Here is a 23,556-nt window from a genome sequence, read left to right as displayed (position 1 = left end):
CATTACATATAGTCTTGATATTAGTGCAAAATATGCACTTGGCAAAATTTACTATATAAAATGGGAAAGTATCTCATTAAACCCAGTATTTCAGCAGAGAAAACATTCAATTTCAAATTATTGTGAAATGTGCAACTCCCCCCATAATGTAAAAGTTACAAAAGTTCTATCTATCTTACAAGCAGAGAATTGGAAAACAAAAATAAAATAACACATGAAATGCGTCCAGCTCATAGTAAAAACTAATCAGAGCCCAAACATTTTGGAAAACAAGATCGTCTTGTAAGGAAGATGCTCTATCCACCAGTAGCGCTAATTGTCATCTTCATCTGCCGAAAAAACAAATTGAACTTTAAATCTGCACATGCATGTATGAGCAAACTTTTCTTGTCTGGGTAAAATAAAAACATTCTGCAAGTTATGCTTTAAACTCTACTAGAAAAGAAAACAGGAACATTAGGGAAATGTGATTAAACGCACAAAGTGAACACACCAAACACATATAACCTAGAGTTAAGCACGACGAAAATTTAGTTAACTGTTCATTGGGTTCATAATCAGATACCAATCCAATCATAATAAAGTTGTATAGATGTAACATATGCAGAACACTCAGATTAGGATAAAATGTCTATAATAACTTTCAAATGAATGTTCTATTAACCCACTAAGTAATTAGTTTCAGTAAAATAACAGCCGACACAATCAATTACAATTTCAACACTAATTTCATTGTAATTTCAAAGGGTTGTGCGCCCGTTTCAGCTTCTTTCACTTCTTATAGCTCAAGTCTAGGTGTAATATGGAGCCTCATAGCTAACCGCTAATTCAAATAATCAGAATACCAATCATTCATATAAGGTCCGATCACCTATGTAATTAAAATTGATATTTGGGTACCCCTGCCAAATACGTTGATTAAAAAGACAATTGTATTATAAGATCAGCTTGATGCTTGGACCCAAATGTCGACTAAAATCTTATTTTTGGACATTTCCATCGAAAAAAATCTATGATCAACTCAGAATATAGAGGTAAAACCAGCTTATTAGAAAAACATAAAAGAAAGTCGATATAAACTATCATTGATATGTTCCCTACCAAGAAAACATAAATGAGGAAACAAACAGCTAAGAACTATGTTTACCAAATTACTGACTTAGAGAATAGAAATGCTCCCTCCATATCAAAATACATGTCAAGTCAATGAATAAACAGAACTAGAAAGAGACTACTCCATATTTTATTCTTAGATTTCCAGGGTTATGCTCAATCAAAAAGAGGCAGACAGAGTCACAGAGTCTTGCTTTCAAGGTAGCATCAATATGTTGAGGATACTGAAACTCGGAAATGAAAGAAGGTTAATGTTATGGTCCCGCAAATAGGATCTCGTCACAGGTCTATTACTCGGAAAATCTTGTCGATTTCCCTTATTTTTCCTGTTCTTCGATAACCCTATTTTTTGAGATGATAAATGTGATTTGTTCAAGAGATCACCAACTCTCCTTTTCTTTAATTTTTGACTGAATTATTGATTGCTTTATTGAATATAATCTTCCCCTTTAAATAGAGAAGAATTAAACTACAAAAGGAAAAGAATCCCTACTTAATATGGATTCCTAATAAGCATAAATAATACTTCCTAAATAATAGAAAACAAAACATTCCTAATTAAGAGTCTAGATATTAGCTAACAGAATGGGAACTTTGTTATTACAGCTGTAATAAAACAGCTGATCATAACATTACTCCCTTCGTCGACTAAGAGCTTGTCCTCAAGCTCGAAACAATCTAACATTCAGATTCGAAGGTTCCCTCTTCCTCGGGATCGTACAACAAAAGACAAAAAAGTCTCTTGCAATTATGTCCTGGAGAGTAGAGTGCGTCACAATTAAAACATTGCCCTCTTGCCCTTCGTTCTGACATCTCAGCTTTGCTCAAAAGCTTAATTGGTGGTGTAACCATCTTACTTCCTATGTTGGAAGCTGATTCAAAATTGTTGTCTTGTACAACTGAATTCCTGTTAACACATGCAACAATTTCATTATTATAGGGTTTGGTAGTGGGCCCACTCATATTTGCTCGTGAGGTTAAAGTTCCTTGTGAAACTCTTTGCTTACGCTCTAACGCTCGAGCCAAATTCATGGCAATTCCAAGATTCCCTGGTTGCTGGAACTCAATATCAATTCTGAGTTCTTCTTTCAATCCGGCTGTAAAAAGATTCACTTGTTGACGTGGTGTAAGATCTGAAGTCCTTGCCAATAAGGATTGAAATTGGCGTTGATAGTCTTCCACTGATTCGGTCTGGTTCAAATTTGCTAATTCACCAAGAGGGTTATTACTCAATGGTGGTCCAAATCGAATGTGACAACATTCCCTAAATCTCCCCCAGTTCAGTTCAGCCTCCTCTTGTTCTACTTGATCGAACCACAATTGTGCCTCGCCTAAAAGATGGAAAGCACCCAGGCCTACCTTATCTCCTTCAGCAGTCCTTTGGTTGATGAAGAATTTCTCACATCTTTTTAGCCATCCTAATGGATCATTTGTGCCATCATAAGTAGGAAATTCCATCTTGGAGTACCTGGGCACCATATATCCTCCAGATTGCGAATCAGATTTGTCTCCACGTCCAGAACTTCTGCTGCAGCCACCGATTTCACTCTCTTGCACTTCAGCCTTATCTTTTCCAGATCCATTGCCTTTTCCCCTAAAGGAGATTGATAATTCTGCCACCTGCTCTTCTAATGCACGTTGCCGTGCAGCCATCTGTTCCATAAAAGCATCCAGCTTGATTGCTAAAATTTCTAGGTCACCCATGACGACTGGCTCTGATACCAAGTTGTTATGGTCCCGCAAATAGGATCTCGTCACAGGTCTATTACTCGGAAAATCTTGTCGATTTCCCTTGTTTTTCCTGTTCTTCGATAACCCTATTTTTTGAGATGATAAATGTGATTTGTTCAAGAGATCACCAACTCTCCTTTTCTTTAATTTTTGACTGAATTATTGATTGCTTTATTGAATATAATCTTCCCCTTTAAATAGAGAAGAATTAAACTACAAAAGGAAAAGAATCCCTACTTAATATGGATTCCTAATAAGCATAAATAATACTTCCTAAATAATAGAAAACAAAACATTCCTAATTAAGAGTCTAGATATTAGCTAACAGAATGGGAACTTTGTTATTACAGCTGTAATAAAACAGCTGATCATAATAGTTAAACTGAGACATTATGGTTCCCACAGAATTTGAGACAGTTATTATCAAGAATAAAGCAGTAGTTTCCACACACAAAGAACATTGAGATGTGTTTTCAACTTTAAGGTAGTCATACGACACTACCTTTGTTCTCAAAATTTACAGCATAAGATAAATAAATTTATGCAAACAAAGATTCCTTTCTTTGTTCCAACAGTAAGACATTGCAGTGGAGAAAATCAAAGAAAGAGTTTTAGCCTTTGTTATAGATGAACAAAATGCTGGCATATTTAAGATTGCTAATGACACTATACAATTTAAATCACAAATTGCAACAAGGAAAATCTCAAATCAAAACTAACAAAGACATGTAAACTAGAAAGCTAAAAAAACATAGAACTGATCATTATTGTGACATCCATAGGAAGCTCAGATATGGAAAAGCAGAAAACTGAAAGGCTGAACAGAATGAAAATGAAGAATTTTTTAACAATATGCATTATTCAAATCAACCTTAAACTATGTCACCCGGACTCAGACACGGGTGTCCAAAATGGACACCAATCTGCACGCCGGACATGTTAATGTTATATATTCAAAGTATGGATCCCAAACAGTATATGACTATGTAGACACGTTAAATTGAAAAAACTGAAACCAAATTAAATAATCTGCTTTGTTCTTCAAATAATAATATACATTAAAAAAGAAAACGTAAGGTTAATTTGCATACAGGTTTAATTTTATTGTTATGATTTAAGTGTGACTCTTGAATTGTAAACTTACTGCTTAAGCTACGCGTGATTATTAGATTTTTGTGACTTTTGACTCTTCAATATTAGTAATGACATTATTATCATTATCATTAACGCAGCTGTCAAAAAAGAACTTAAACTGACAGTTAGACACTTCTTTAATAGATAGCAGGGAAAGAGTTAGTACACAACTCTCAAACCAGTTAATACTTTACGTGCCTTTCTTCTATGTAGACACGTTTAATTTTCTAAGGAATCGTTCTATTTAGACCAAGCCAAGTAATCTATCTTGCAATGTTTTTAGCCTGATCCAGATCATATGTCCATGTCCGTGTTGTGTCAACAGGAGTACAGCAGGGCAAATAGAAGAGTCAGAGTAACAGACTTTAAATAGTATTTTCAACTGATAGTAGGAATCTAATGAATATAGAGCAAGGACCATAGAAAAGCATTTAAATAAACATTGAAAGCGTAAATTTATAGAGTAAAAAAGGAGAGACTATAAAATTTAGAGTTAAAGATAAAATTTCATTTCCTACTTTGAAATGGAAGAAATTTTGGCATGTTGTAATGCAATTAAATTTATTTCAGGTGCCAGAACAAACTGGAGTTTATAAGTAGAATAATGGAACAAAAAGAAGACACATTATAACTTGACTTGTGTGATTACAAGTCTGAAACATGTATTTTGTATCACTTGCAGTTTAAAACTGATAGAGACAGGCAAATAGCAGCATTATCATAGAAATGCAGCACTGTTATGATTTATACTTGTTCAATTCTTCTTCTAAATAGTCCAAAAACTAAAACTAAAACTATATATATATATATATATATATATATTAAAAATAGAACACTTTCAAGTAAAACAGAGAGGGAAACATTTGAAAGTTCGTGCTATCGGTTGATACAAATTGTAGTATGTGCTTAAAACGAAAAAAACGCTAAAGTATGTGCTATATCATACAAAAAACCCTAATTATAATAAACTACAATTAATAGCTAAGCTTTTTTTATGATGATGGAAGAGAAAACTTCGAACCTAAAACTTTCGGATCAAATTATAACATTTTTACTACTAGATTTGCAAACAAAATTACTAATCTTTGTTCGCTATATAAAGACGATTCTATAGCCATAAGAATGTGTACACTCACATCTCCAACTTAATTCGCTACTGAAAAATAGTTGCAGTATTTCTTAGTAACTGAAATGGCTAGCCACTTTTTTCTAGTGAGTTTATTGGCCGTTGTTTACACTGCCTTCGAACCTAGTCATCTCCAAGAATTATGTGCCGCAGACACTTCATCCTCAGGTTTTCGTTTGTTACACCAATTAAGCAATGGGGTGACATAAACCAAAAGGCAAGTCACCAATTCTAGCAAGAACAGAAGCTAGCTTATTGATATAACTGATATCCCAGTATCAGAAAGCTTAGGACATCCCAAGCTACAAAATTATTTAATTACCGGACCTTGAAGGCATTCATGATAGTACATAACCACACAAAAATGAAAGAATGCCTGACCAATGAGCTATAGCTCAAATGGTATAAGCACCTGCCAGCATTCTATTAAGGTCGTGGGTTCAAATTCTCCCACAAATGCTCCTCCTCTCTAATTATCAGAAAAACAAATTCTGCAAACTGCACTTAAACCTAAACCTAACCCTAACTCTTACCACTTCTAAGTAATCATAGTGAAATAAAAAATACAATCAATAAAGCAACAAAAACATAGGCAATCACAAATAAATGATAGTAAAAACAAAGAATATTACCGAAGTAGCGGCGTTCGTTAGCGGCTTTGGCTTTATCGAGCATCTTATCGAGGTCTACTTGGAGCTGAGCATCCCATTTGACTAGCTGATTAACAAAAATTGATCCTAATCCCATTCCGATAACGTGCTCCCATGGATCTGCAACAATTTGTATTTGCATAAGCAATTGTTTCAGATAAAATTTGAAATGAAGGATTAAAAGAACATACGGCGCATGTAGGGCAGTTTGCGGAGGGCATTAGAGTACATTTGGGTGCCCAGCCCCAATAATGCTCCGATCGCCGTCGCACTCAACACCATTTTCTTTCACTGTCTTGCTTCCTCTCTTCTTCAATACCTTTTTTTTTTTTGCTAGATAATTTTCTTGTTGAACTTATGTGTCCTTTCAAGCCTTTCTCGTTGCATTATTATTTTAAAAATTAATTTTTTTTTATATTTTCAGACTATATTTTTAATAAAATCTTTTTCAGTAATATTAATTAACAAAAGTTGTAATTATAATTTTAAATACATAAAATAAATAAATTAAAATAACGCATCTAAAAAATTTATATCAATTGGAAAATAGAGTTAAAAGTACAACTATAAAAAAATTATAAACCAATAAACTATAGTTCAAAGAATATAAAGGATGAACAATGTACTGATAGGTTGTGCATTAAATTCCTGCTCTTATTTTCCAATTATCAAAAAATAAAATTACAATATAAAGATTATATCACATTTGTGCATAAATAAATATATAATTTAATGTTTGTAAATATATAATTTAATTCGTTTTAATTAAAAATATACAATTATTTAACTAGATCAAACTTTTATAGAATTGTTATTTATTCATAGCTATCTTATTATGTTTAATAACTTGTATAATTTTATATAGAATTATTTATTATGAATTAAAAAAAAATGGTTGGTGGTCTTTGCATGTTAACGTATTAAATGGTAATACATCAAATTGGAGATTTTGAAGTTAAAATCAAGCGATTGTGACAGTTTTAAAAGGACCTAAAAAAGTTAGAGTTTGTAAACAATCTATAGATAAAGTTTAAAGTTGAAAGAAAGTTTTTGCAATCAAAAATTGAAAATAAAATTGTAATTAAAACTATGATTAAAATTAATATCGAAAAACAAAATTTGAACTAAAAAAACATAAATTATAGTACATAAGAATTCTAAAAATTGTAAAGTCGATATTTCTTTTCTCTTTATAAATTTCTGAGTTTTTTTATTGATTTATCTAAAATTTTGCCATCGTCGTCTTTTTTTTTAAACTGTGTCTTCAGTAAATCGTTTCTGCCTACTTTTTTTCAAACTCACATGTAACATGTTCCTTAACTTTCAAATTCTCCACCTTCGCTAACTGTGTTTAATAAAAAAAAATTGTATCTATTGTTGATAAAAATACGAAAATATACAAATGCCAGGAAGTCCGAATGTCGTATTCACAGAAATAACTAACTTGTATCCATCCAATTACAAATCTTAGTTTATTTAGAAATAAAATTTGAATCAAACAAATCAAACTAAGAAATTAAACTACCGAATTAAATTAATGAATAATGTAATAACTAAATTTCAAATAGAAACAATTAACGCTTATGGGAGATGAATCATGAATTAACAACTAATTTTATGCTATTCAATTCATAGATTATGGACGATTTACCTAATTGTGGTTCAAGTTATTGGAGTGCACCAAATTAAGCTCTTTCAAGTTATAATATGACAAAAATTTAATTAAACCAATTATTAAATTTATAACTCATTCTTATATAATTATAAGTATAAGCAATCAACCTAACTAAATTGATAAAGAAAACCTAAACAACACTTAATCAACAATTAACTCTTGCATAATTAAATCCTAAGTTATTATTTATTAATGGTTATTTCAAATTACTTTTCTCAAGTCAAATTCAAAACGCATGGCAATAATTTAAGTGACCAATTCAAACCAAGCATTAAGAACAATAAACAATACACACTCTAGTAAAAATTCATAATCCAATAAATCAAATAAGTATAGTTCAAATAGTCAATTCCGAATCAAGGGTTTAGTTGCCCATAACTGAAAAATAATTAACAGTAACAAAAGAAGAAGCCATAGTAGAAGGATACAAACAATAAATCTTTTGAATATGATATCATCGTCGTCCCTTCAATTTTTGATTGTTCTTGTTGAGAGTAATCAAAAACTAAAAGAAAGCTATAAAAAAAACTATCGTTCTGACATTTTAAAACTGACAACTAATGGCTACCCCTAAAATAATGGTTTAATTAGCTATTTATAGCTTTCTAAAGTTTTAAAATAAAGTTAACCCATGTCTTGATCAAGTCGGTTCTTTTTTCTTTTGTTCGGTTAACTTTCGGTCTGTTTCGGTGCATCTGGCTCTAGTTAGGTGTGGTTTAAACGAATAAGGTCTTGGTAAATTTTGTGGCTTGGCTATTTCCTTTTGCTATTTTGCTCGCTAAGAACATGTAGAGGAAGATTGTTCTGCTCGGCAAGCAAAATAAATAATTAGCTCTCTTTTGTAAGTTGCTCACCGAGCAAGTTTTATATGTTGGTCTCCAATCGTTTTGTCTAGTTATGCTTATGGAGCAATATTTAAAAATTGCTTCTTGGTTCCTTTTGAAAGGCTTGCTTGCCGAGCAAAATTATTTCCTACACAAGCACTCACTTCAACGGTTCATAATTCGATGCATACAACTCTAAATAATACGATTCTTGATTTCCTGAAAATTTTAGGATGTCTATATTATTTCTTGTGAAGAATATAAATTCAATAGAAGTGTCTAAATACTTCAAAATCTTCAATTAATGCAATAGGGTCAAATTCATAAATAGGCACTTGCCCTCTGAGCGTTTATTTTCATCGGATCTTCGCACAACTATCCGCTATACTTCAAATTTCGATCCTTAATTCTTCTATTTGACCTGAAACTATGAAATACACTCGCATTGTGCCTGAAACACTTAAATATAATCATTAGCATAATAATGTTCGAAACAAGCAGCAAATGCGCGATAAACGTATCTAAACACATACTATAGGAGTATACTCCTATCAAACATACTCACACTTAACCCTTCCTTGTCTTTAAGGAAAAACAAAACTCATGCCATAGTACCAAGCAATTACCTTGCCAAAATTTATGAAAGATCAAAAATTCAAAAACTTCCTAAATGATGAATCACTCAACAAGCACTTTTAAATTTAATAACAAAATGAGAATAATAACTAAGTAGTAATGCCTGATATCAAATATGAACCAATATCGCCAAGAATATTCAAATAAATTCATTAGTTATTCAAATTTAACAAGAATCAATTAACAAGACATGTTAATCACTCAAGAGCATAAATGGAAGAATTAAAATAAGTGAGCAAAGTTACAAGTTTGTATAGCAAAATCATAAAGAAACAATCATCACTAGATACTCTCTAGTATACAAGTATTTAAAAAATTAACAAATTAAGCTCTCATATTTCTACATGTCAATCCTACCATATGATAATGTGGGCTCAATTTGGATGGTTAAGACAACTTTAAATGCATTGAGAGGTTGTGGGTTTAAAGCCCGCCTCCGTAACTAACAACTAACCATTAACAATTGAGACTCTAAGAGTCGATTACCATCTTTGACAAAAAAAAATCCTACCATATACTTGCCTTTCTATAATTCCACTATTAAGTTAAATTAAAGAACAAGAATCAAAATGCACTTATCAAGGGTTGAAATGGGGTTTAGAAAGTGATCACATGTTAAGTAGTCATGCATTACGTAGAAGCTCCAAATATATTTAAAACTAATATCTATGAGATTTTATTAAAGGGAAATTTACAAAAATACTTAAAAAAATAAAAATATTTGTCAAAATTATCTCAAAAACTGAAAGTTTACAAACATACCTAAAAAATTAAATATTTATTTTTTATTCCGCAATTTAGTTTTTACTCGCAGTTTCATATAGTTGCAAACAGTTTCAAAAAACACAATTTGAAACTGTTTTGCAAAACGTTTCAAATACAATATCTAATAGAATTTCAAACAGTTGAAATAAAAACAATTTGAAACTGTTTTATAAACCGTTTCAAAGACAGTTTCTGATTGAGTTTCAAATGGTTTATATCAGTTTCTTAAAAAATAACTTGAAACCGTTTTAAAAATTATTTCTATTACAGTTTAAAAAAGTTTCAAAAAGTTTCTAAATTGACATTTTTGAAAACCATTTATAATATAGTTTTAAACAGTTTAAGAAAAACAGAGTATTTTTACAAATTTCCAGAGTTAAAATTAATTTTTTGGAGTAAAAAAATATATTTTCGGAAAAAGGTAATTTTTTTAAAAAAACGGAGTATTTTTTGCAAATATTTTGCAAAAAGGAGTATTTTGTGAAAATCCCTCTTTAGTAAAACTACAAAGAGGTATACTTTTATTTTAACAATTTATGAGGGGAAGCACTTATGGGAGAAATTGAACTCACAATCTAACAAATTGCTGCTGCTTATATCATTCGAGTTATAGTTCATTAATAAAGATGTGTAATTGTTAATGGAATAAAATCCTTAGTCTCATTTTATTCGTCACGTTTTCATTTTAACACAAAAATACCAAAAAGACCTCACTAGAGTTTGGTGACCGTTCGTTTGAATTTTGATCGGAACATCGTCCAACCGATGGCGGTCAACAACGATCAACAAGTTGTATGCTCAATGTTGACAAGGGGTGGACAAAAACACCGACCAAACTGATTAATCAAACCGAAACCAAAAAATCGAATCAGAAAATGTGATTAATCGGTTCAAAAGTTTAGGTTTAGGTTTGAATTTTCATTTTTTTTATGATTAATGGTTTAGCTTTACGATTTTGAATTTCAAAAATTATGGTTAAAGCTTCTATATAAATAATATACACAAACACATACACACATGTAAAAATCCTAACCATAAATATTAAACAAAAGATAGGAATATATTTATATTTAGGGAACATATATAAATAATATTTTGAAAGGAATTTTTTTTCTTAATAAAGAATTTACCTAATAGAAATAAGAAGACAACATCATAAAATTAATAATGGTATTCTTATTTGTTAAAAAAGAATATAAATCTAAAATTTTAATTCTGTAAAGTTTATTTTTTTTATTCTTTTATCTTTATATGGTTATGTGCTTTCAGATCATTTTAAATATTTAACTAGTTAAATGATTAATCGTTTTAAATTTTAGTTTTATGTTTTAATTTTAAAAACTATTACATTATGAAACAGTTCTTAAATAATGCTCATGTTAACCAATCCATACCTACCCATACCGTTGACTATTGAATTTTATTGATTAGTATATATAAGTGTATCTTTACGAGTTCTGTTGGTGAATCGGTAGTTTTTTATATATTTTTTAGTTAAATTTCTTTTTTAATATTTCGGAAGACACTAATGAATTATAGCTCAAACGGTATAAGCTCTAAGGCGACCGTATTTTTATAAGCTTCATAAAGTGCTTAAATATAATATTTTTTTATTTGACCCCTTTTAGCTTTAAAAAATTGAAAAGTCAGAGTTACGCTCTCATAGTTTCCTTTTTGAAACAAAAAAAAAGTAAAAAACCTACTTATGAGCCCTTACTTCATAACGGCTAAAAAGAAATAAAAAAACTCTCTAACGTCTCTCTCTCCCACTCTCACATTTTATGCCACCAAACCCTCCTTTGCTTTCAATTCTTACCCAAAAACAAACTTTTCCTTCTGATTCCCATAACACATTTTACCTTGTTTTTGTTCCTTTTTTTAAGGTAACACAATCTATCTCAACCTCTTCAGTAAAAATTTAGGTTATTATAGGTGTGGTTTAAACGAATAAAGTCTTGGTAAATTTCGTGGCCTGCTCGACAAACAGGCTATTCCTTTTTTTATTGTGCTCGCTTAGCACATGTAGAGAAAAATTGTTCTGCTCGGGAAGCAAAACAAATAATTAGCTCACTTTTGTAAATTGCTCACCGAGCAAGTCTTATATGCTGGGTCTCTAGTCATTTTGGAAAGTTATGCTCATCGAGCAACATTTAAAAATTTCTTCTTGGTGCCTTTTGAAAGGCTTGCTTGCCGAGCAAAATTATTTCCTACACAAACACTAATTTCAACAATTCATAACTCGGTGTACACAACTCTGAATGAAACGATTCTTGATTCCCTGAAAATTTTAAGATGTCTACATTATTTCTTGTGAAGAATATAAATTCAATAAAAGTGTCTAAATACTCCAAATTCTTCAATTAATGCAACAGGGTCAAATTCACAAATAGGCACTTGCGCTCTGAGCGTCTATATTCATCGGATCTTCACACAAATATCAGCTATACTTCAAATTCAATCTGCAATACTTCTATTTGACATGAAACTATGAAATACATCCGCATTGTGCCTAAAACGCTTAAATACAATCATGAGCATAATAACGTTCGAAACAAGTAACAAATGCGCTATAAATATATCAAAACACAACCGAACCATAGGATAATTTTACTCCTATCAGTCATACTTACACTTAACCCTCACTTGTTCTTAAGGAAGAACATAACTCATGCCACAGTACCAATCGATTACCTTGTCAAAATTTATGAAAGATCAAAAATTTAAAAACTTTCCAAATGATGAATCACTCAACAAGCACTTTTAATTTGAACAACAAAGTGAGAATAATAACTAAATAGTAATGCCTAATATTAAACATAAACCAATATCGCCAACAATACTCAAATAAATTCATTAGTTACTCAAATTTAACAAGAATCAATTATCAATACATGTTAATCACTCAAGAGTAATAAATAAAAGAATTAAAATAAGTGGCGATGTTACAAGCTTGTATAGCAAAATCATAAAAAAGCAATCCTCACTAAATACTCTCTAGCATACAAATGTTTAAAAGGTTAACGAATTAAGCTCTCATATTTATACATGTCAATTCTACCATATGACTATGTGGGTTTAGTTTAGATGGGTAAGACATCTCTAAATACATTAAGAGGTTGTGGTTCAGACCTCGCCTCCGTAACCAACAGCTAACAATTAACAATTGAAATTTTAAGAGTCGATTAACATCTTTGACAAAAAAAATCCTACCATATGCTTGTCTTTCCATAATTCCACTACCGAGTTAAATCAAAGAACAAGAATCAAAATGCACTTACCAAGGGTTGATATGGGGTTTAGGAAGTGATCACATGTTAAGTAGTCATAGATTACGATAGAAACTCCTAATTCTCTGGCAAATACAACCCTTTCTATCAAATTCTTCGCCACCTTTTTGCCTAGCAGCACGATTGTATTGCTCGCTAGTACAACTACTTTATTTGTCCACTTCTAATAAACATGATTGATCAAATTCTCTATCCCCTCCCCCCTCTCTATCTATATATCTATATATAATATTTTTGATATAAATAATTTGTAATGGATCATGTTATATGTCAATTATTACTTCTAAAACTTTTTTTAATCTATTAAATAATATACTAAAATAAATTTTTTATATATGTATTGTAATACTAAATTAATAAAACTATAATATTATTTTATATTAAAAGACCGGTCATTTAATAATTTAATATTATATTTTATTTTTATTAAAATAATTCTAAATATAAACACAATATATATATATTAACAAACTGATCATATATAAATTTATTACATAAATTGTATTAAAACAACTCTTAATAACACTTAATACTACTTTTTTTAGGGAACATATATATAAATAATATTTTGAAAGGATTTTTTTTTCTTAATAAAGAATTTACCTAATAGAAATAAGAAGACAACATGACAAAATTAATAATGGTATTCTTATTTGTTAAAAGAATATAAATTTAAAATTTTATTCTGTAGAGTTTTACTTTTTGTTATTTTATCTTTTTATGGCTATGTGGTTAAAAACTGCAAAACTTTCAAATTATTTTAAATGTTTAATCGTTTTAAATTTTAATTTTAAAAACTATTATGGATCATTTTATAAATAATGCTCATGTTAACCAGTTCATGCCAGTGGCGTAGCTAGAAAAAAAAATTAAGAGGGCCAAAAATTATTTAATATTCTTATGAAATTAAAACTTAGTAAACATAGAAACGTTACAAAAAACTGTTTATAATAAAAGAGTTAATGTCATCATATAGTTCAATCTTTAATATTTTTTCGATTTAAACACGAACTATAAAACCAGGGGTGGAACTAGCTTTTGCTAAATAGGGGTCGAAATCATACAAATTTATTTTGAGGGGGCGAAATGTATAAAAATTATTATATTTTTTCGAAGAAAAAAAGAAGAAGTTCAAGGGTGTTTTTGTTAAAAAAAAATTACAGGGGCGGTCGCTACCTTAACATAAGGCTGGTTCCGCCCCTGTATAAAACGTTTCAATTAATTGCACAACCTTCTATTATATGGCATATATAGCATAAATGTGTAAAACCACGCTCTTTTGGTCGTCCGTACGACTAAAAACGACGTCATTTTAATAAAAATTAAAATATAAAATACATATCGGGCTAAAAAATAAAAAATATAAAAATATTGTACTAATAAATAAGACACTTTTTAATTTGTACTTAAATCAAAAACAATATGAAAAATTGTACTATATGGTAACATTAATTCTAATAAAAATTAGGGTTCTATTTGTTTTCTTCTACTTCGTAAATTGGTGGATGGGACACAAATTTATCTCTTTACGTATCTAGAGTAATGAATTGGGCCTTTTATTTTGTTTTAAATTAACAATTGGACTTCATGTAATAGTTAGGAATTTTTGAAAAGAAAAATATTAAGAGGGGCAATTGCCCCTCTTATGTACAACGTGGCTCCGCCACTGGTTCATGCCCATCCCTACTGTTGACTAGTGGACAATTGAATTTTATTGATTATTATATATAAGCTATCTTTACGAGTTTTGTTGGTGTATATTCGGTGGTTTTTTTTAATATTTTTTAGTTTAATTTCTTTTTTAATGTTTCGAAAGATACCAGTGAGCTAAAGTTCAAACGGTGTAAACGCTAGGGCGACTGTATTTTTTGTAAATTTCAATAATAAAATGCTTAAGTGTAATGTTTTTCTATATAATCCGTTTTGCCTTAAAAAAATTGAAAAGTCAGAGCTACGCTCTCATAGTTACCTTTTTGAAACAAAAAAAAAGTAAAAAACCTACTTATGAGCCCTTACTTCATAACGGCTAAAAAGAAATAAAAAAACTCTCTAACGTCTCTCTCTCCCACTCTCACATTTTGTGCCACCAAACCCTCCTTTGCTTTCAATTCTTACCCAAAAACAAACTTTTCCTTCTGATTCCCATAACACATTTTACCTTGTTTTTGTTCCTTTTTTGAAGGTAACACAATCTATCTCAATCTGTTTTCAATTCCAAGCCATTCTAGCCTCTCTTTCCCTGTCATGTTTGTTATTTTTGCACTCTTCTATTCTTAGTATATTTCATTCTTTTCCTTATAATATATACTTTTTTTGAGGCTCTTAGCTCACTATCATCCTCTCTTTTTTTGGATTTCTATTCATTTTTCTACCTACAAAGTTGCCATTCTCTTATTCCTGTGGGTTTGATTGTATTTCACAATCCTCTCCGCCTTTCGCAACATGGAAATGTATATATTTTTAGTCTAGAAACTCGGACATGGCGTCGCAGGTTGAGATCGCTTCTTCTTCGGCTCCATTCGGTTGCGTTTTGAAAGATCATAATAGGCGCGAGCGGAACAATGCTGCGTTTCAAAAGAATCTTAAGGAATTCGTGAGGGATCATCTTCATACGTGCATTTCTGTTTCGTCTGATGAGAATTCGCGCAGGACTCACGTCGATAATGGTGGTAATTCTGTCAATCATAATGCGCGTCGGCATTTACGTTGCTTGACTAATCAACAAGATCACAACAGTGATGATAGTAACGTGGATGATGGTTCTGTTATGAGCGGGAAACAGGCGAGAATTTTTGACGGGTGGGCTGCGAAACAGGCTCAGGAAATGGTATCGACAATAGAGAATCCGAACCATAGCCAGGAGACCGCCTTCTCGACTATTTCGGAAAAGATTTCGTCTTCTGGTGTGGCCTCCTCGCTCGTGCAGATATGGGAAGCCAGGATGAGTCAACCTGCCATTAAGATAGAGCGGTCTAATAGCTTCAAAAACAATTCCAATTCTACTCCTACAACAAGCAGGACAGCCTCTACATCCAGCTACAACGAAATCCCATCATCTTCTATCGAAGAACCGCCGAGAAATTCTGATATAACGGACTCTGCTCCGAATGAGGACGCATTGGCCGATTTGGAATCAACTGCGCAGAGTTCGGTAAATTCCAGGAACTCTGATGCGGGAGAGAGCGAGAGAGTTCGGGTTTCAGACATTATCAGAAGATTGACATCTGATTCTGGCAGCGATCATGAGCAAGCAAGCAGTATTTCTTGTGCCTCTGATCAACCAGAGCTGAGAGCATTCTCACAGATTGTAAATTCACCGAAGATAAGAGGACGACAAGCTTACAACGATTTGCTATACCAGATGGAACAAGACAGGCAAAGAGAGCTGGAGTCATTGTCTGGGAAACAATCTGTTTCGAGATTCCCTCAACGCGGCCGCATTCAGGTGACGAGTCATAGTGTTTTTTTCAATCTTGATGAGTACAATTGGGTTCTTGAATGCTAAATTTATTATGATGATTTGTATGTAAATAGGCCATGCTTCGGCTAAGGTTCCTGCAACGCGGTGTGGCTATTCAAGATCAGCAACGATCACAATCGATTCGATCAACATTGGTATCCCATTCTAGTCGATTCAAAAAATGCTCAACCATCATGCATCTCAGGTATGCCTTTGTTTTAGACATTCCATTTCTTGTTAACGATTTTTATTTAAGTATATTTTTGGTTAGAGTCTTCACTCTTTAATCCGATTATTTATTAATTTTTGATGCGAGTGGTGATAAATATTGTATATGATAAAAAGATATAAAAGTGAAATCATATTTTAGTTATTGAATAGACAATGTTTAGATGTGATCTTCTCAATGAAATGCTGAAATGTAGTACTCTATTAAGGTTATGTGCAATGTAGCAATAAGGCAAAGAGGTTCAGGACTCCAAACTTGAACATAACTTTCAACCATTAGACTATGCGGTAGTAGAGATAGAAGAGTGGCATTTGGTCCTTAAATTATTAATATATCAACTTGATAGGGACAGAAATCTTACATTTAATGTGGTATTTACCGGCCCGAACTGAATCATTACAGGGAAAGATTTAGCAGTGGAGGTGATGCTGAACATGCTACAACTAGCCTGAATGATGCGGCTACTCCAAGAAACACTAAGGAGAAGCTGAATGATATTTCTGTAAATAATGAAAATATTTCCCCAGTCAGCCATGTGAATGAAGAGAATCATCATCAAGAAATCTGTATTGCCGAGCAGCAGACTGTCACGCCAGCAGAAGACGCGTTATCACAGATAAGTGGCATCCATGACGAAGAAGAAGAAGAAGAAGAAGAAGAGGATGCTCATGAAGAAACTAGTACAGCTTCAGATAATGGATGGCAAGGAGCAAGTTCCGAAGGCGAAAATTTTGAACCCCGAGAAGCATTCGGATCGAGAATATCCTTGAATCACTGGGACGACGAAGAGATTGCTGATCAGCAAGATTATGATTGGTTTACTGATATAGCTCGCCCGCGAAGTTACTGGGAGGATCAAAGGCAAGCCTGGTATCAAGAGATGCTTAATACTAGTTCTGACACTAGTGAAATTAGACAACTTCTTGAAAGGTAAAATGATTAACCCATCGGTGTGATATTTTTAACATGGTTACGAAACTTCAATTTATATCAAAGTGGTATCGTAAATATAATTTACATTTCAGACGATGGTCCTTGGACAAATTCAGACTGATGCATGCTAAAGTGGCATATGGTAGCCAGACAAATATCTTTATATCCGAAATGCCATATCAACATACATTTGCCTGCATTTGTTTAAGTACAGTCGCCTGAAATGTAAATTAAATTTTCGGTACCGCCTTGCAAACTAATAGTAAGTGCAAAGACTAATGTTAGAGAGAAAACACGAATTGCAGAAGAACAGTGTCGACTTTTCTGTCAAGTGATTTTCGCGATAGAATGGACCAGTTGATGGAATCTCATGTACAGAGACAAGTGAATGAAGATGATGGAGAAGAATTAGATGAGGAAAGTCAGGAGAGAATGGGACAGTTAATATTGTCTTTCTTTGAACAACATTCACATCAACCCGAAGAAGAAGAAGATCAAGACGGAGTTGAGGAAACAGAAGAAGACGACGAAGAAGAAGAAGAAGAAGAAGAAGAAGGAGGAGGACAAGAAGTACTACATGAAGAAGTTGATGAATATGGAAGGCAACAAGAAGAAGATGATGAAGAAGAAGAAAGCCCACCATCAGTGCATTCTTCATCTCCATTCACATCATGGAATTATAGTCCTCAGAATCACGGAGTTGTCGATAATTCTGAACACACTTCACTTCCTTCTCGACACAGACAATACTTTGCTTCTCCAAGTCATTCATCAATCGTGCGTTTTCAGAATTTCTTTTAAAAGTTGAATTTAAGTTTTCATACAATTTATCTTATATAAATGGCATTGCCTGACTTGCAGGAAATGGAATTGATACATGATTTAAGAGGAAATATGGAGCAAATGCAGCGCGAAATGTCTGAGCTCAAAAACTCAATGCAGACCATGCAGGAAATGCAAGCAAATATGCAGAACTCTATGAAGCAGGAAGCACATCCAGGTAAACTCATAAAACTGCACTAACCTCAAAATGTCTGCTTATGCAATTTCAATAAAAAAATTAATCCGGAAATCCTCGCAGTGCAAGAGGCATCAAAGAATGCAATTGATATCGCAACAAAGAAACGCAATTGCTGTATCTGCTACGAAATGCCTGTCGACTCATTCTTGTACAGGTAAATCATTATGAAGCTATTATATTCACATTTTCTATCTATGGTTCAGTTTTAGATATCCTGATATATATATTTACTGTTGTTAAAGATGTGGACATATGTGCACCTGTCTGAAATGCGCCCATGAGCTGCAATGGAGCAGTGGAAAATGTCCGATTTGTCGAGCTCCAATACTGGATGTGGTGAGAGCATACATGGACTCGTAGAGCCATCGAACGAGTTCTTGCTCTAGAGGACCGTCTATCTTCTTCAGACCAACACCAATTTAACTTAACCATGATACTGAACAAAAAATACACATTGTTTCTGTTTTTTCTTTCTTTATTGTTTTCTTCTTCATCTGATGTGATTATTTCTAATTTTTACCTTATAGTCTCTCTGTATATGATCAGCAATTCACCACAAACTAATTGTTTCTTCTTTCCACATGTACTTTTGTATATGATTTTTTGAGGAGTAACAACATTCACAAACTCTGTTCATACTTCAATTTATCACAATTTTCTCCTTTCTATGATTCTGTTTTCTGCTCAATACTTTGTGTAAATGTTGCTGTAGGCATAGCCTAAAGTAGGAATGAATGTTCAATCCGAATTCCGCTATACAACCCAACAAATTGTACCACATGGTGTTTCTCACCTGACATGACAATAAAAGAGTGCTAAATATTTTTGGAAGGAAATTCGACAAATGAAAAATTTACATATAAAGAGGGAAATGGTACAAACTGTTGAGTTATAAAGCATTTTCCATTCAATCCAAACCGAAAATTACGCTTAAATACTTTTACTCTCACAATCAAACCAAACCGAAAACCAATTTTTATTTTTATAATTTCAAACAGAAACAAATCAACTTCCCTTATAATAAAGGGAAAACAAAAATGTTATTCAGCCAAATGCAATACAAAGAACATTTAATTTTTTGGTAAAAGAACTTCATTGATCATCTTTTCCAAATTCAAAGTTGATGAACCATTCGGACTGGTTGCTTCTTCTGCAAGTTTTTTCCATTCCATGGCTTTGTTCCTCATTTCCTTACCTTTCTCTCCCTCCATCAGCTCCCTCACAAGTTTCTCCACTTCATCCCTCTTAACATTATTATCAATCTCCATGCCAACTCCCCATTTATCACAAGTATACCTGCAATTAGTCGGCTGATCTGCGAAGAAAGGCCAGCACAGCATAGGCACTCCTGCTGACAAGCTCTCCATCGTCGAACCCCAGCCAGAATGCGTAAGAAATCCACCGATTGACGGATGATTAAGGACTTCTTCTTGAGGACACCACAGCGCAATTCGACTTCTTTCTTTAGTTTGTTCGAAGAATTCAGGAGGCAAAATGGCCGAGTCACCAATGACCAAATCCCGCCTTATGATCCATAAGAATGGATGCTTGCTGCTAGCTAGTCCCATCCCGAACTCAATCAACTGTTGTTGACTCATGATCGTTACACTCCCGAAGTTGACATAAACAACTGAGTCAGGTTCGAAGGAATCGAGCCATTGGAGACAGTCGGTGTCTTCTTTCCATAAATTGTAACCGATAGAGTCTAGACTATGAGTTCCTTGATTTAGATGAAACTGCAGCGGGCCGATGGTATAAGCAGGAGGAAAAATAGAAGGAAAAACAGCAAGAACATCTTTCTCCAGAGCATCAAATGTTTCGAACCCAACTGCAGTAGCCTTAACAGCATTTTCAGCACATTCCATGGTGAAAGTAAAGAGCAAATCGTCAGGATCCGTTGTTCGGAATAAGCTAGGAAGATCCTTCAGTCGAATGCCTTTCATCATGCCTGGAATCCAGTCCGCAGTGCTGTCCAGATATCCATTTGTCTGGTAACTTTCATCTGCAACAGCACACAATCTCATTTTTCAATTCAAGAATTGCATTTTATGTTATGCAAAAATTCTGCAGATCGTGTAGTATTTTCATTTGTACAATGTGGAACTTTCGAAAAAGTTGCTCCCTGTATATAACATTTCAGCATTTACATTTTAAGTGCAGCCTAGCTAGCTAGCAACTTCTGTAGCACGGAAATAAAAACGAAATCGCGGAATATATATAGAATGTTGGAGTTTCGTAACTGTTTCTAGAAACTGAAAAGACACACCGAAATATATACAGGACTTTTAAAATAGAAAATATTGTTGTCCGTAAAGACAGAAAAAGTAACAGTATTTAAAGTTAATTATTGATAAGGTTATTAAAATGTTATTATAGTCTTAAATGCATTAAATTTAGTGGTTTTAATTTCTTTAATCATCAATCCACAATGATTCATTTTGAAATTTTAAAGAATATTTTAATAATATAACTATAATTATCACTTCCTTAGTTCTTATGATAAGTGTTAATTTTTTTATATTTATTGGACGGAGGGAGAAATAAAAATAATCTACAAGAAGTAAATGCAAACCTTTAAGAGGTGTAATGCCCTTTTCTTTAAGAGCAACAAAGTGTTTAAATCCCATGACAGCAGCAGCACACATTGTGAAAAAAATGACAACAGGAAGTTCGACTTCTCGAGCAGCTTTAACGGTGAACGTCGAGCAAAAACCGTCAGCAATTATGCAAGTAAGCGGAGGCACATCCCCGCGGGAAGAACCGTTTTCTTGAATCCTAACAACAAGATCAAGAAACGGTTGGAAGAATTTATTCATAACAGCTTCACAAAGAGCTGGAATATGCTGCGTGTTTTCAAGATCGGAAGGAGGTAGACTATCGGGAATCGTTTCGAACTGGAAACCGGGTAATCCGTCCATGGAATTAGGACCTCTGGAATGGAGAAAACGATTGTGGTTGAACTCAGAATTGACAAAAGTAATGTGAAAGCCTCTAGAATGAAGAAGTTTTGCCAATTTAAGCATTGTTTTGATATGGCCTTGAAGTGGAAATGGGATGATAAGAGCATGAGGCTTATTTGCTATGATCTTGGAAGAAGCCATGGCTAGTATTATTCACTATCTTCTCAGTTTACAGTTCCACTATTTAAAGAGTAGATATGTTCATTTTATACTGTAATTGTAAACAAGTGTAATCTAGAGCAGTAATTGATAAGACATGAGTAAGATTCTTTTATTTTGATAAGTTCATCTGAAAAAACTATATTCAAATTTAAAAAGAGATAATTTAATCAATGAAAAACTTTGCTTGCCAATATCAATTATTGTTCTACAATAATGCCACCAACTATTGCATATCAATATATCATACTTCTATTATTTACTATGTCAGACGTACTATTATTAGGCTGCGTTCAATAATCAATCCCGGAACCCGGTCCGGGCATGGGCATGGGCCGGGCCAGCCTGGTTTTTTATTTTTTTATATAAGTCCAAACCAGTCTGAGCCAGACTCGGATTTATTATTTTCTACCAATTCCAGTCCTGACATTATATATTAGTGGGCTGGGGCCGGACTTGAGCAGACTTACATGAGAATTTTATAAAAATAAAAATTTGAATCCAATCATAAATTAATGGGCTTTTTTCGAGATCGGCCTGACCCAAATCCGATTTTAAAGACTGGATTTGAGTGGGCGTGGGCGGGTACCCAATTCCATAAATAGGTCTAGCAGTGGGAAGGAAAAAGTACTAAAGATGAATGAATGTTGGTGGGATATCAATTAGTAAGAGAAACCATACTACATGCAGATCTGGGCAAAAGATTTCTTTTTTTCCTTTTAACAAAGAAAAAAAGTTGTTCTGATTATGAGACAATTGGATAGTGATTTGCAACATAATTTAGGCAATTGATGATTGCCATTTGATGTTCATAATTATGAGTACAGCATTGTTATCAACTAATATTTTAGTGACTATTTGAGTATAGTATTATTCCAGTGGCAGAATTAAATTTTTTAAGTCCATACTTAACTTCTAATTCACTTGTGATTTTTCATTGTTGTTAATCTCAGTCTTGCCCTAAATTGAGTACAAATTTATCTTTGTTTTAAAAATATTTGGTTCTAGCTGAAGCTGGAATTTACCTTTTTATCAGACTTGGAAATTACGGTAGTCTAATAGGAGGGGAATTAAATATTTTCTTATTTGGACAAATTATTTAATTAGAAAGGGAAGGAAAAGAAAGGTGAATCATTCCCCTTCGGCCATGTTTGGTTCATGGAATGGAATAGCATGGAATAGAATAGCTATTTCATGAGGAATGGAATAGCTATTCTTTACTTTTTGAGAGGAGTAGTTATTCCATAAAATCATGGAATAACAATTCCATGGAGTTAGTATTCCATGAACCAAAGTGAGGAATAACTATTCAATACGGAATAGCTATTCTATTCCGGACCTATTCCATGAACCAAACATGACCTCATTCATTCACCTTACAGGAGTTGAAATCAATTATACCCCATTTGGAGTGTAGACAAATTCAACTCCAATTAAAAATATGAATTTGTTAATAAACGTCTTTTCTATCCTTACCAAATTTCAATAATTTTAACTTATTTTTGTATATATTCACATCATATCAAAAGAATCCGTATTAATTTTTTTTATATTATACCTATTTAAATATTTTAATGAAATTCTTTTACCAACTTTAAACGTTTTGTCACCAACTTAAAATACACAAAATCCACCAACTTTAAACTTTTTGTCATTTTAATCACACCGTCTAAAATCGTTATTTTCATACACCAACTATCAATCTTTTCAAATTCATATACCGTTTAAAATCAGGTGAAAATCGCTGACGTGTCGCATGAGCTCATTGTTATGAACTTAATTTTATTAAATTTATTAATAATTAGTTGGTTTTCTTTAGAATTATTAAAAAAATGAAAAACGTATGATAAATC

The 23,556-nt window shown here is 32.6% G+C and overlaps 3 protein-coding genes across 4 annotated transcripts; 1 reads left to right on the top strand and 2 right to left on the bottom strand.

Annotated features, from left to right (window-relative positions):
* Positions 1-88: 88 nt before the first annotated feature.
* LOC126682850 (uncharacterized) lies at positions 89-6,109 on the bottom strand. Of its 2 annotated transcripts, none has more exons than XM_050378613.2 (3): positions 5,946-6,109; positions 5,737-5,874; positions 89-358 (listed from the first exon to the last, which is right to left on the bottom strand). In XM_050378613.2, exons 1-3 carry the CDS (start codon positions 6,034-6,036, stop codon positions 297-299), a joined length of 291 nt encoding a protein of 96 aa, XP_050234570.1. In that variant the 5' UTR covers positions 6,037-6,109; the 3' UTR covers positions 89-296. The 2 variants fall into 2 exon arrangements, with proteins under 2 accessions (XP_050234570.1, XP_050234571.1); XM_050378614.2 differs by having other exon boundaries at positions 89-329; positions 5,946-6,106.
* Positions 6,110-15,069: 8,960 nt separating this feature from the next.
* On the top strand, positions 15,070-19,265 carry LOC126681277 (uncharacterized). The gene is made up of 7 exons (XM_050376791.2): positions 15,070-16,386; positions 16,476-16,606; positions 17,033-17,560; positions 17,869-18,340; positions 18,425-18,563; positions 18,645-18,738; positions 18,827-19,265. The coding sequence occupies exons 1-7, from the start codon at positions 15,421-15,423 to the stop codon at positions 18,942-18,944; spliced, it is 2,448 nt and encodes an 815-aa protein (XP_050232748.1). The 5' UTR covers positions 15,070-15,420; the 3' UTR covers positions 18,945-19,265.
* Positions 19,266-19,536: 271 nt separating this feature from the next.
* On the bottom strand, positions 19,537-21,775 carry LOC126681278 (7-deoxyloganetin glucosyltransferase-like). Its single transcript, XM_050376792.2, has 2 exons — positions 21,157-21,775; positions 19,537-20,586 (listed from the first exon to the last, which is right to left on the bottom strand). The coding sequence occupies exons 1-2, from the start codon at positions 21,683-21,685 to the stop codon at positions 19,655-19,657; spliced, it is 1,461 nt and encodes a 486-aa protein (XP_050232749.1). The 5' UTR covers positions 21,686-21,775; the 3' UTR covers positions 19,537-19,654.
* Between the last annotated feature and the right edge of the window lie 1,781 nt (positions 21,776-23,556).

This window comes from Mercurialis annua, linkage group LG5 (assembly GCF_937616625.2).
Source record: "Mercurialis annua linkage group LG5, ddMerAnnu1.2, whole genome shotgun sequence".
Classification (NCBI taxonomy): domain Eukaryota; kingdom Viridiplantae; phylum Streptophyta; class Magnoliopsida; order Malpighiales; family Euphorbiaceae; genus Mercurialis; species Mercurialis annua.
The sequence above is the reverse complement of the archived record's forward strand: the minus strand, read 5'-3'. Positions and strand labels throughout refer to the sequence as shown.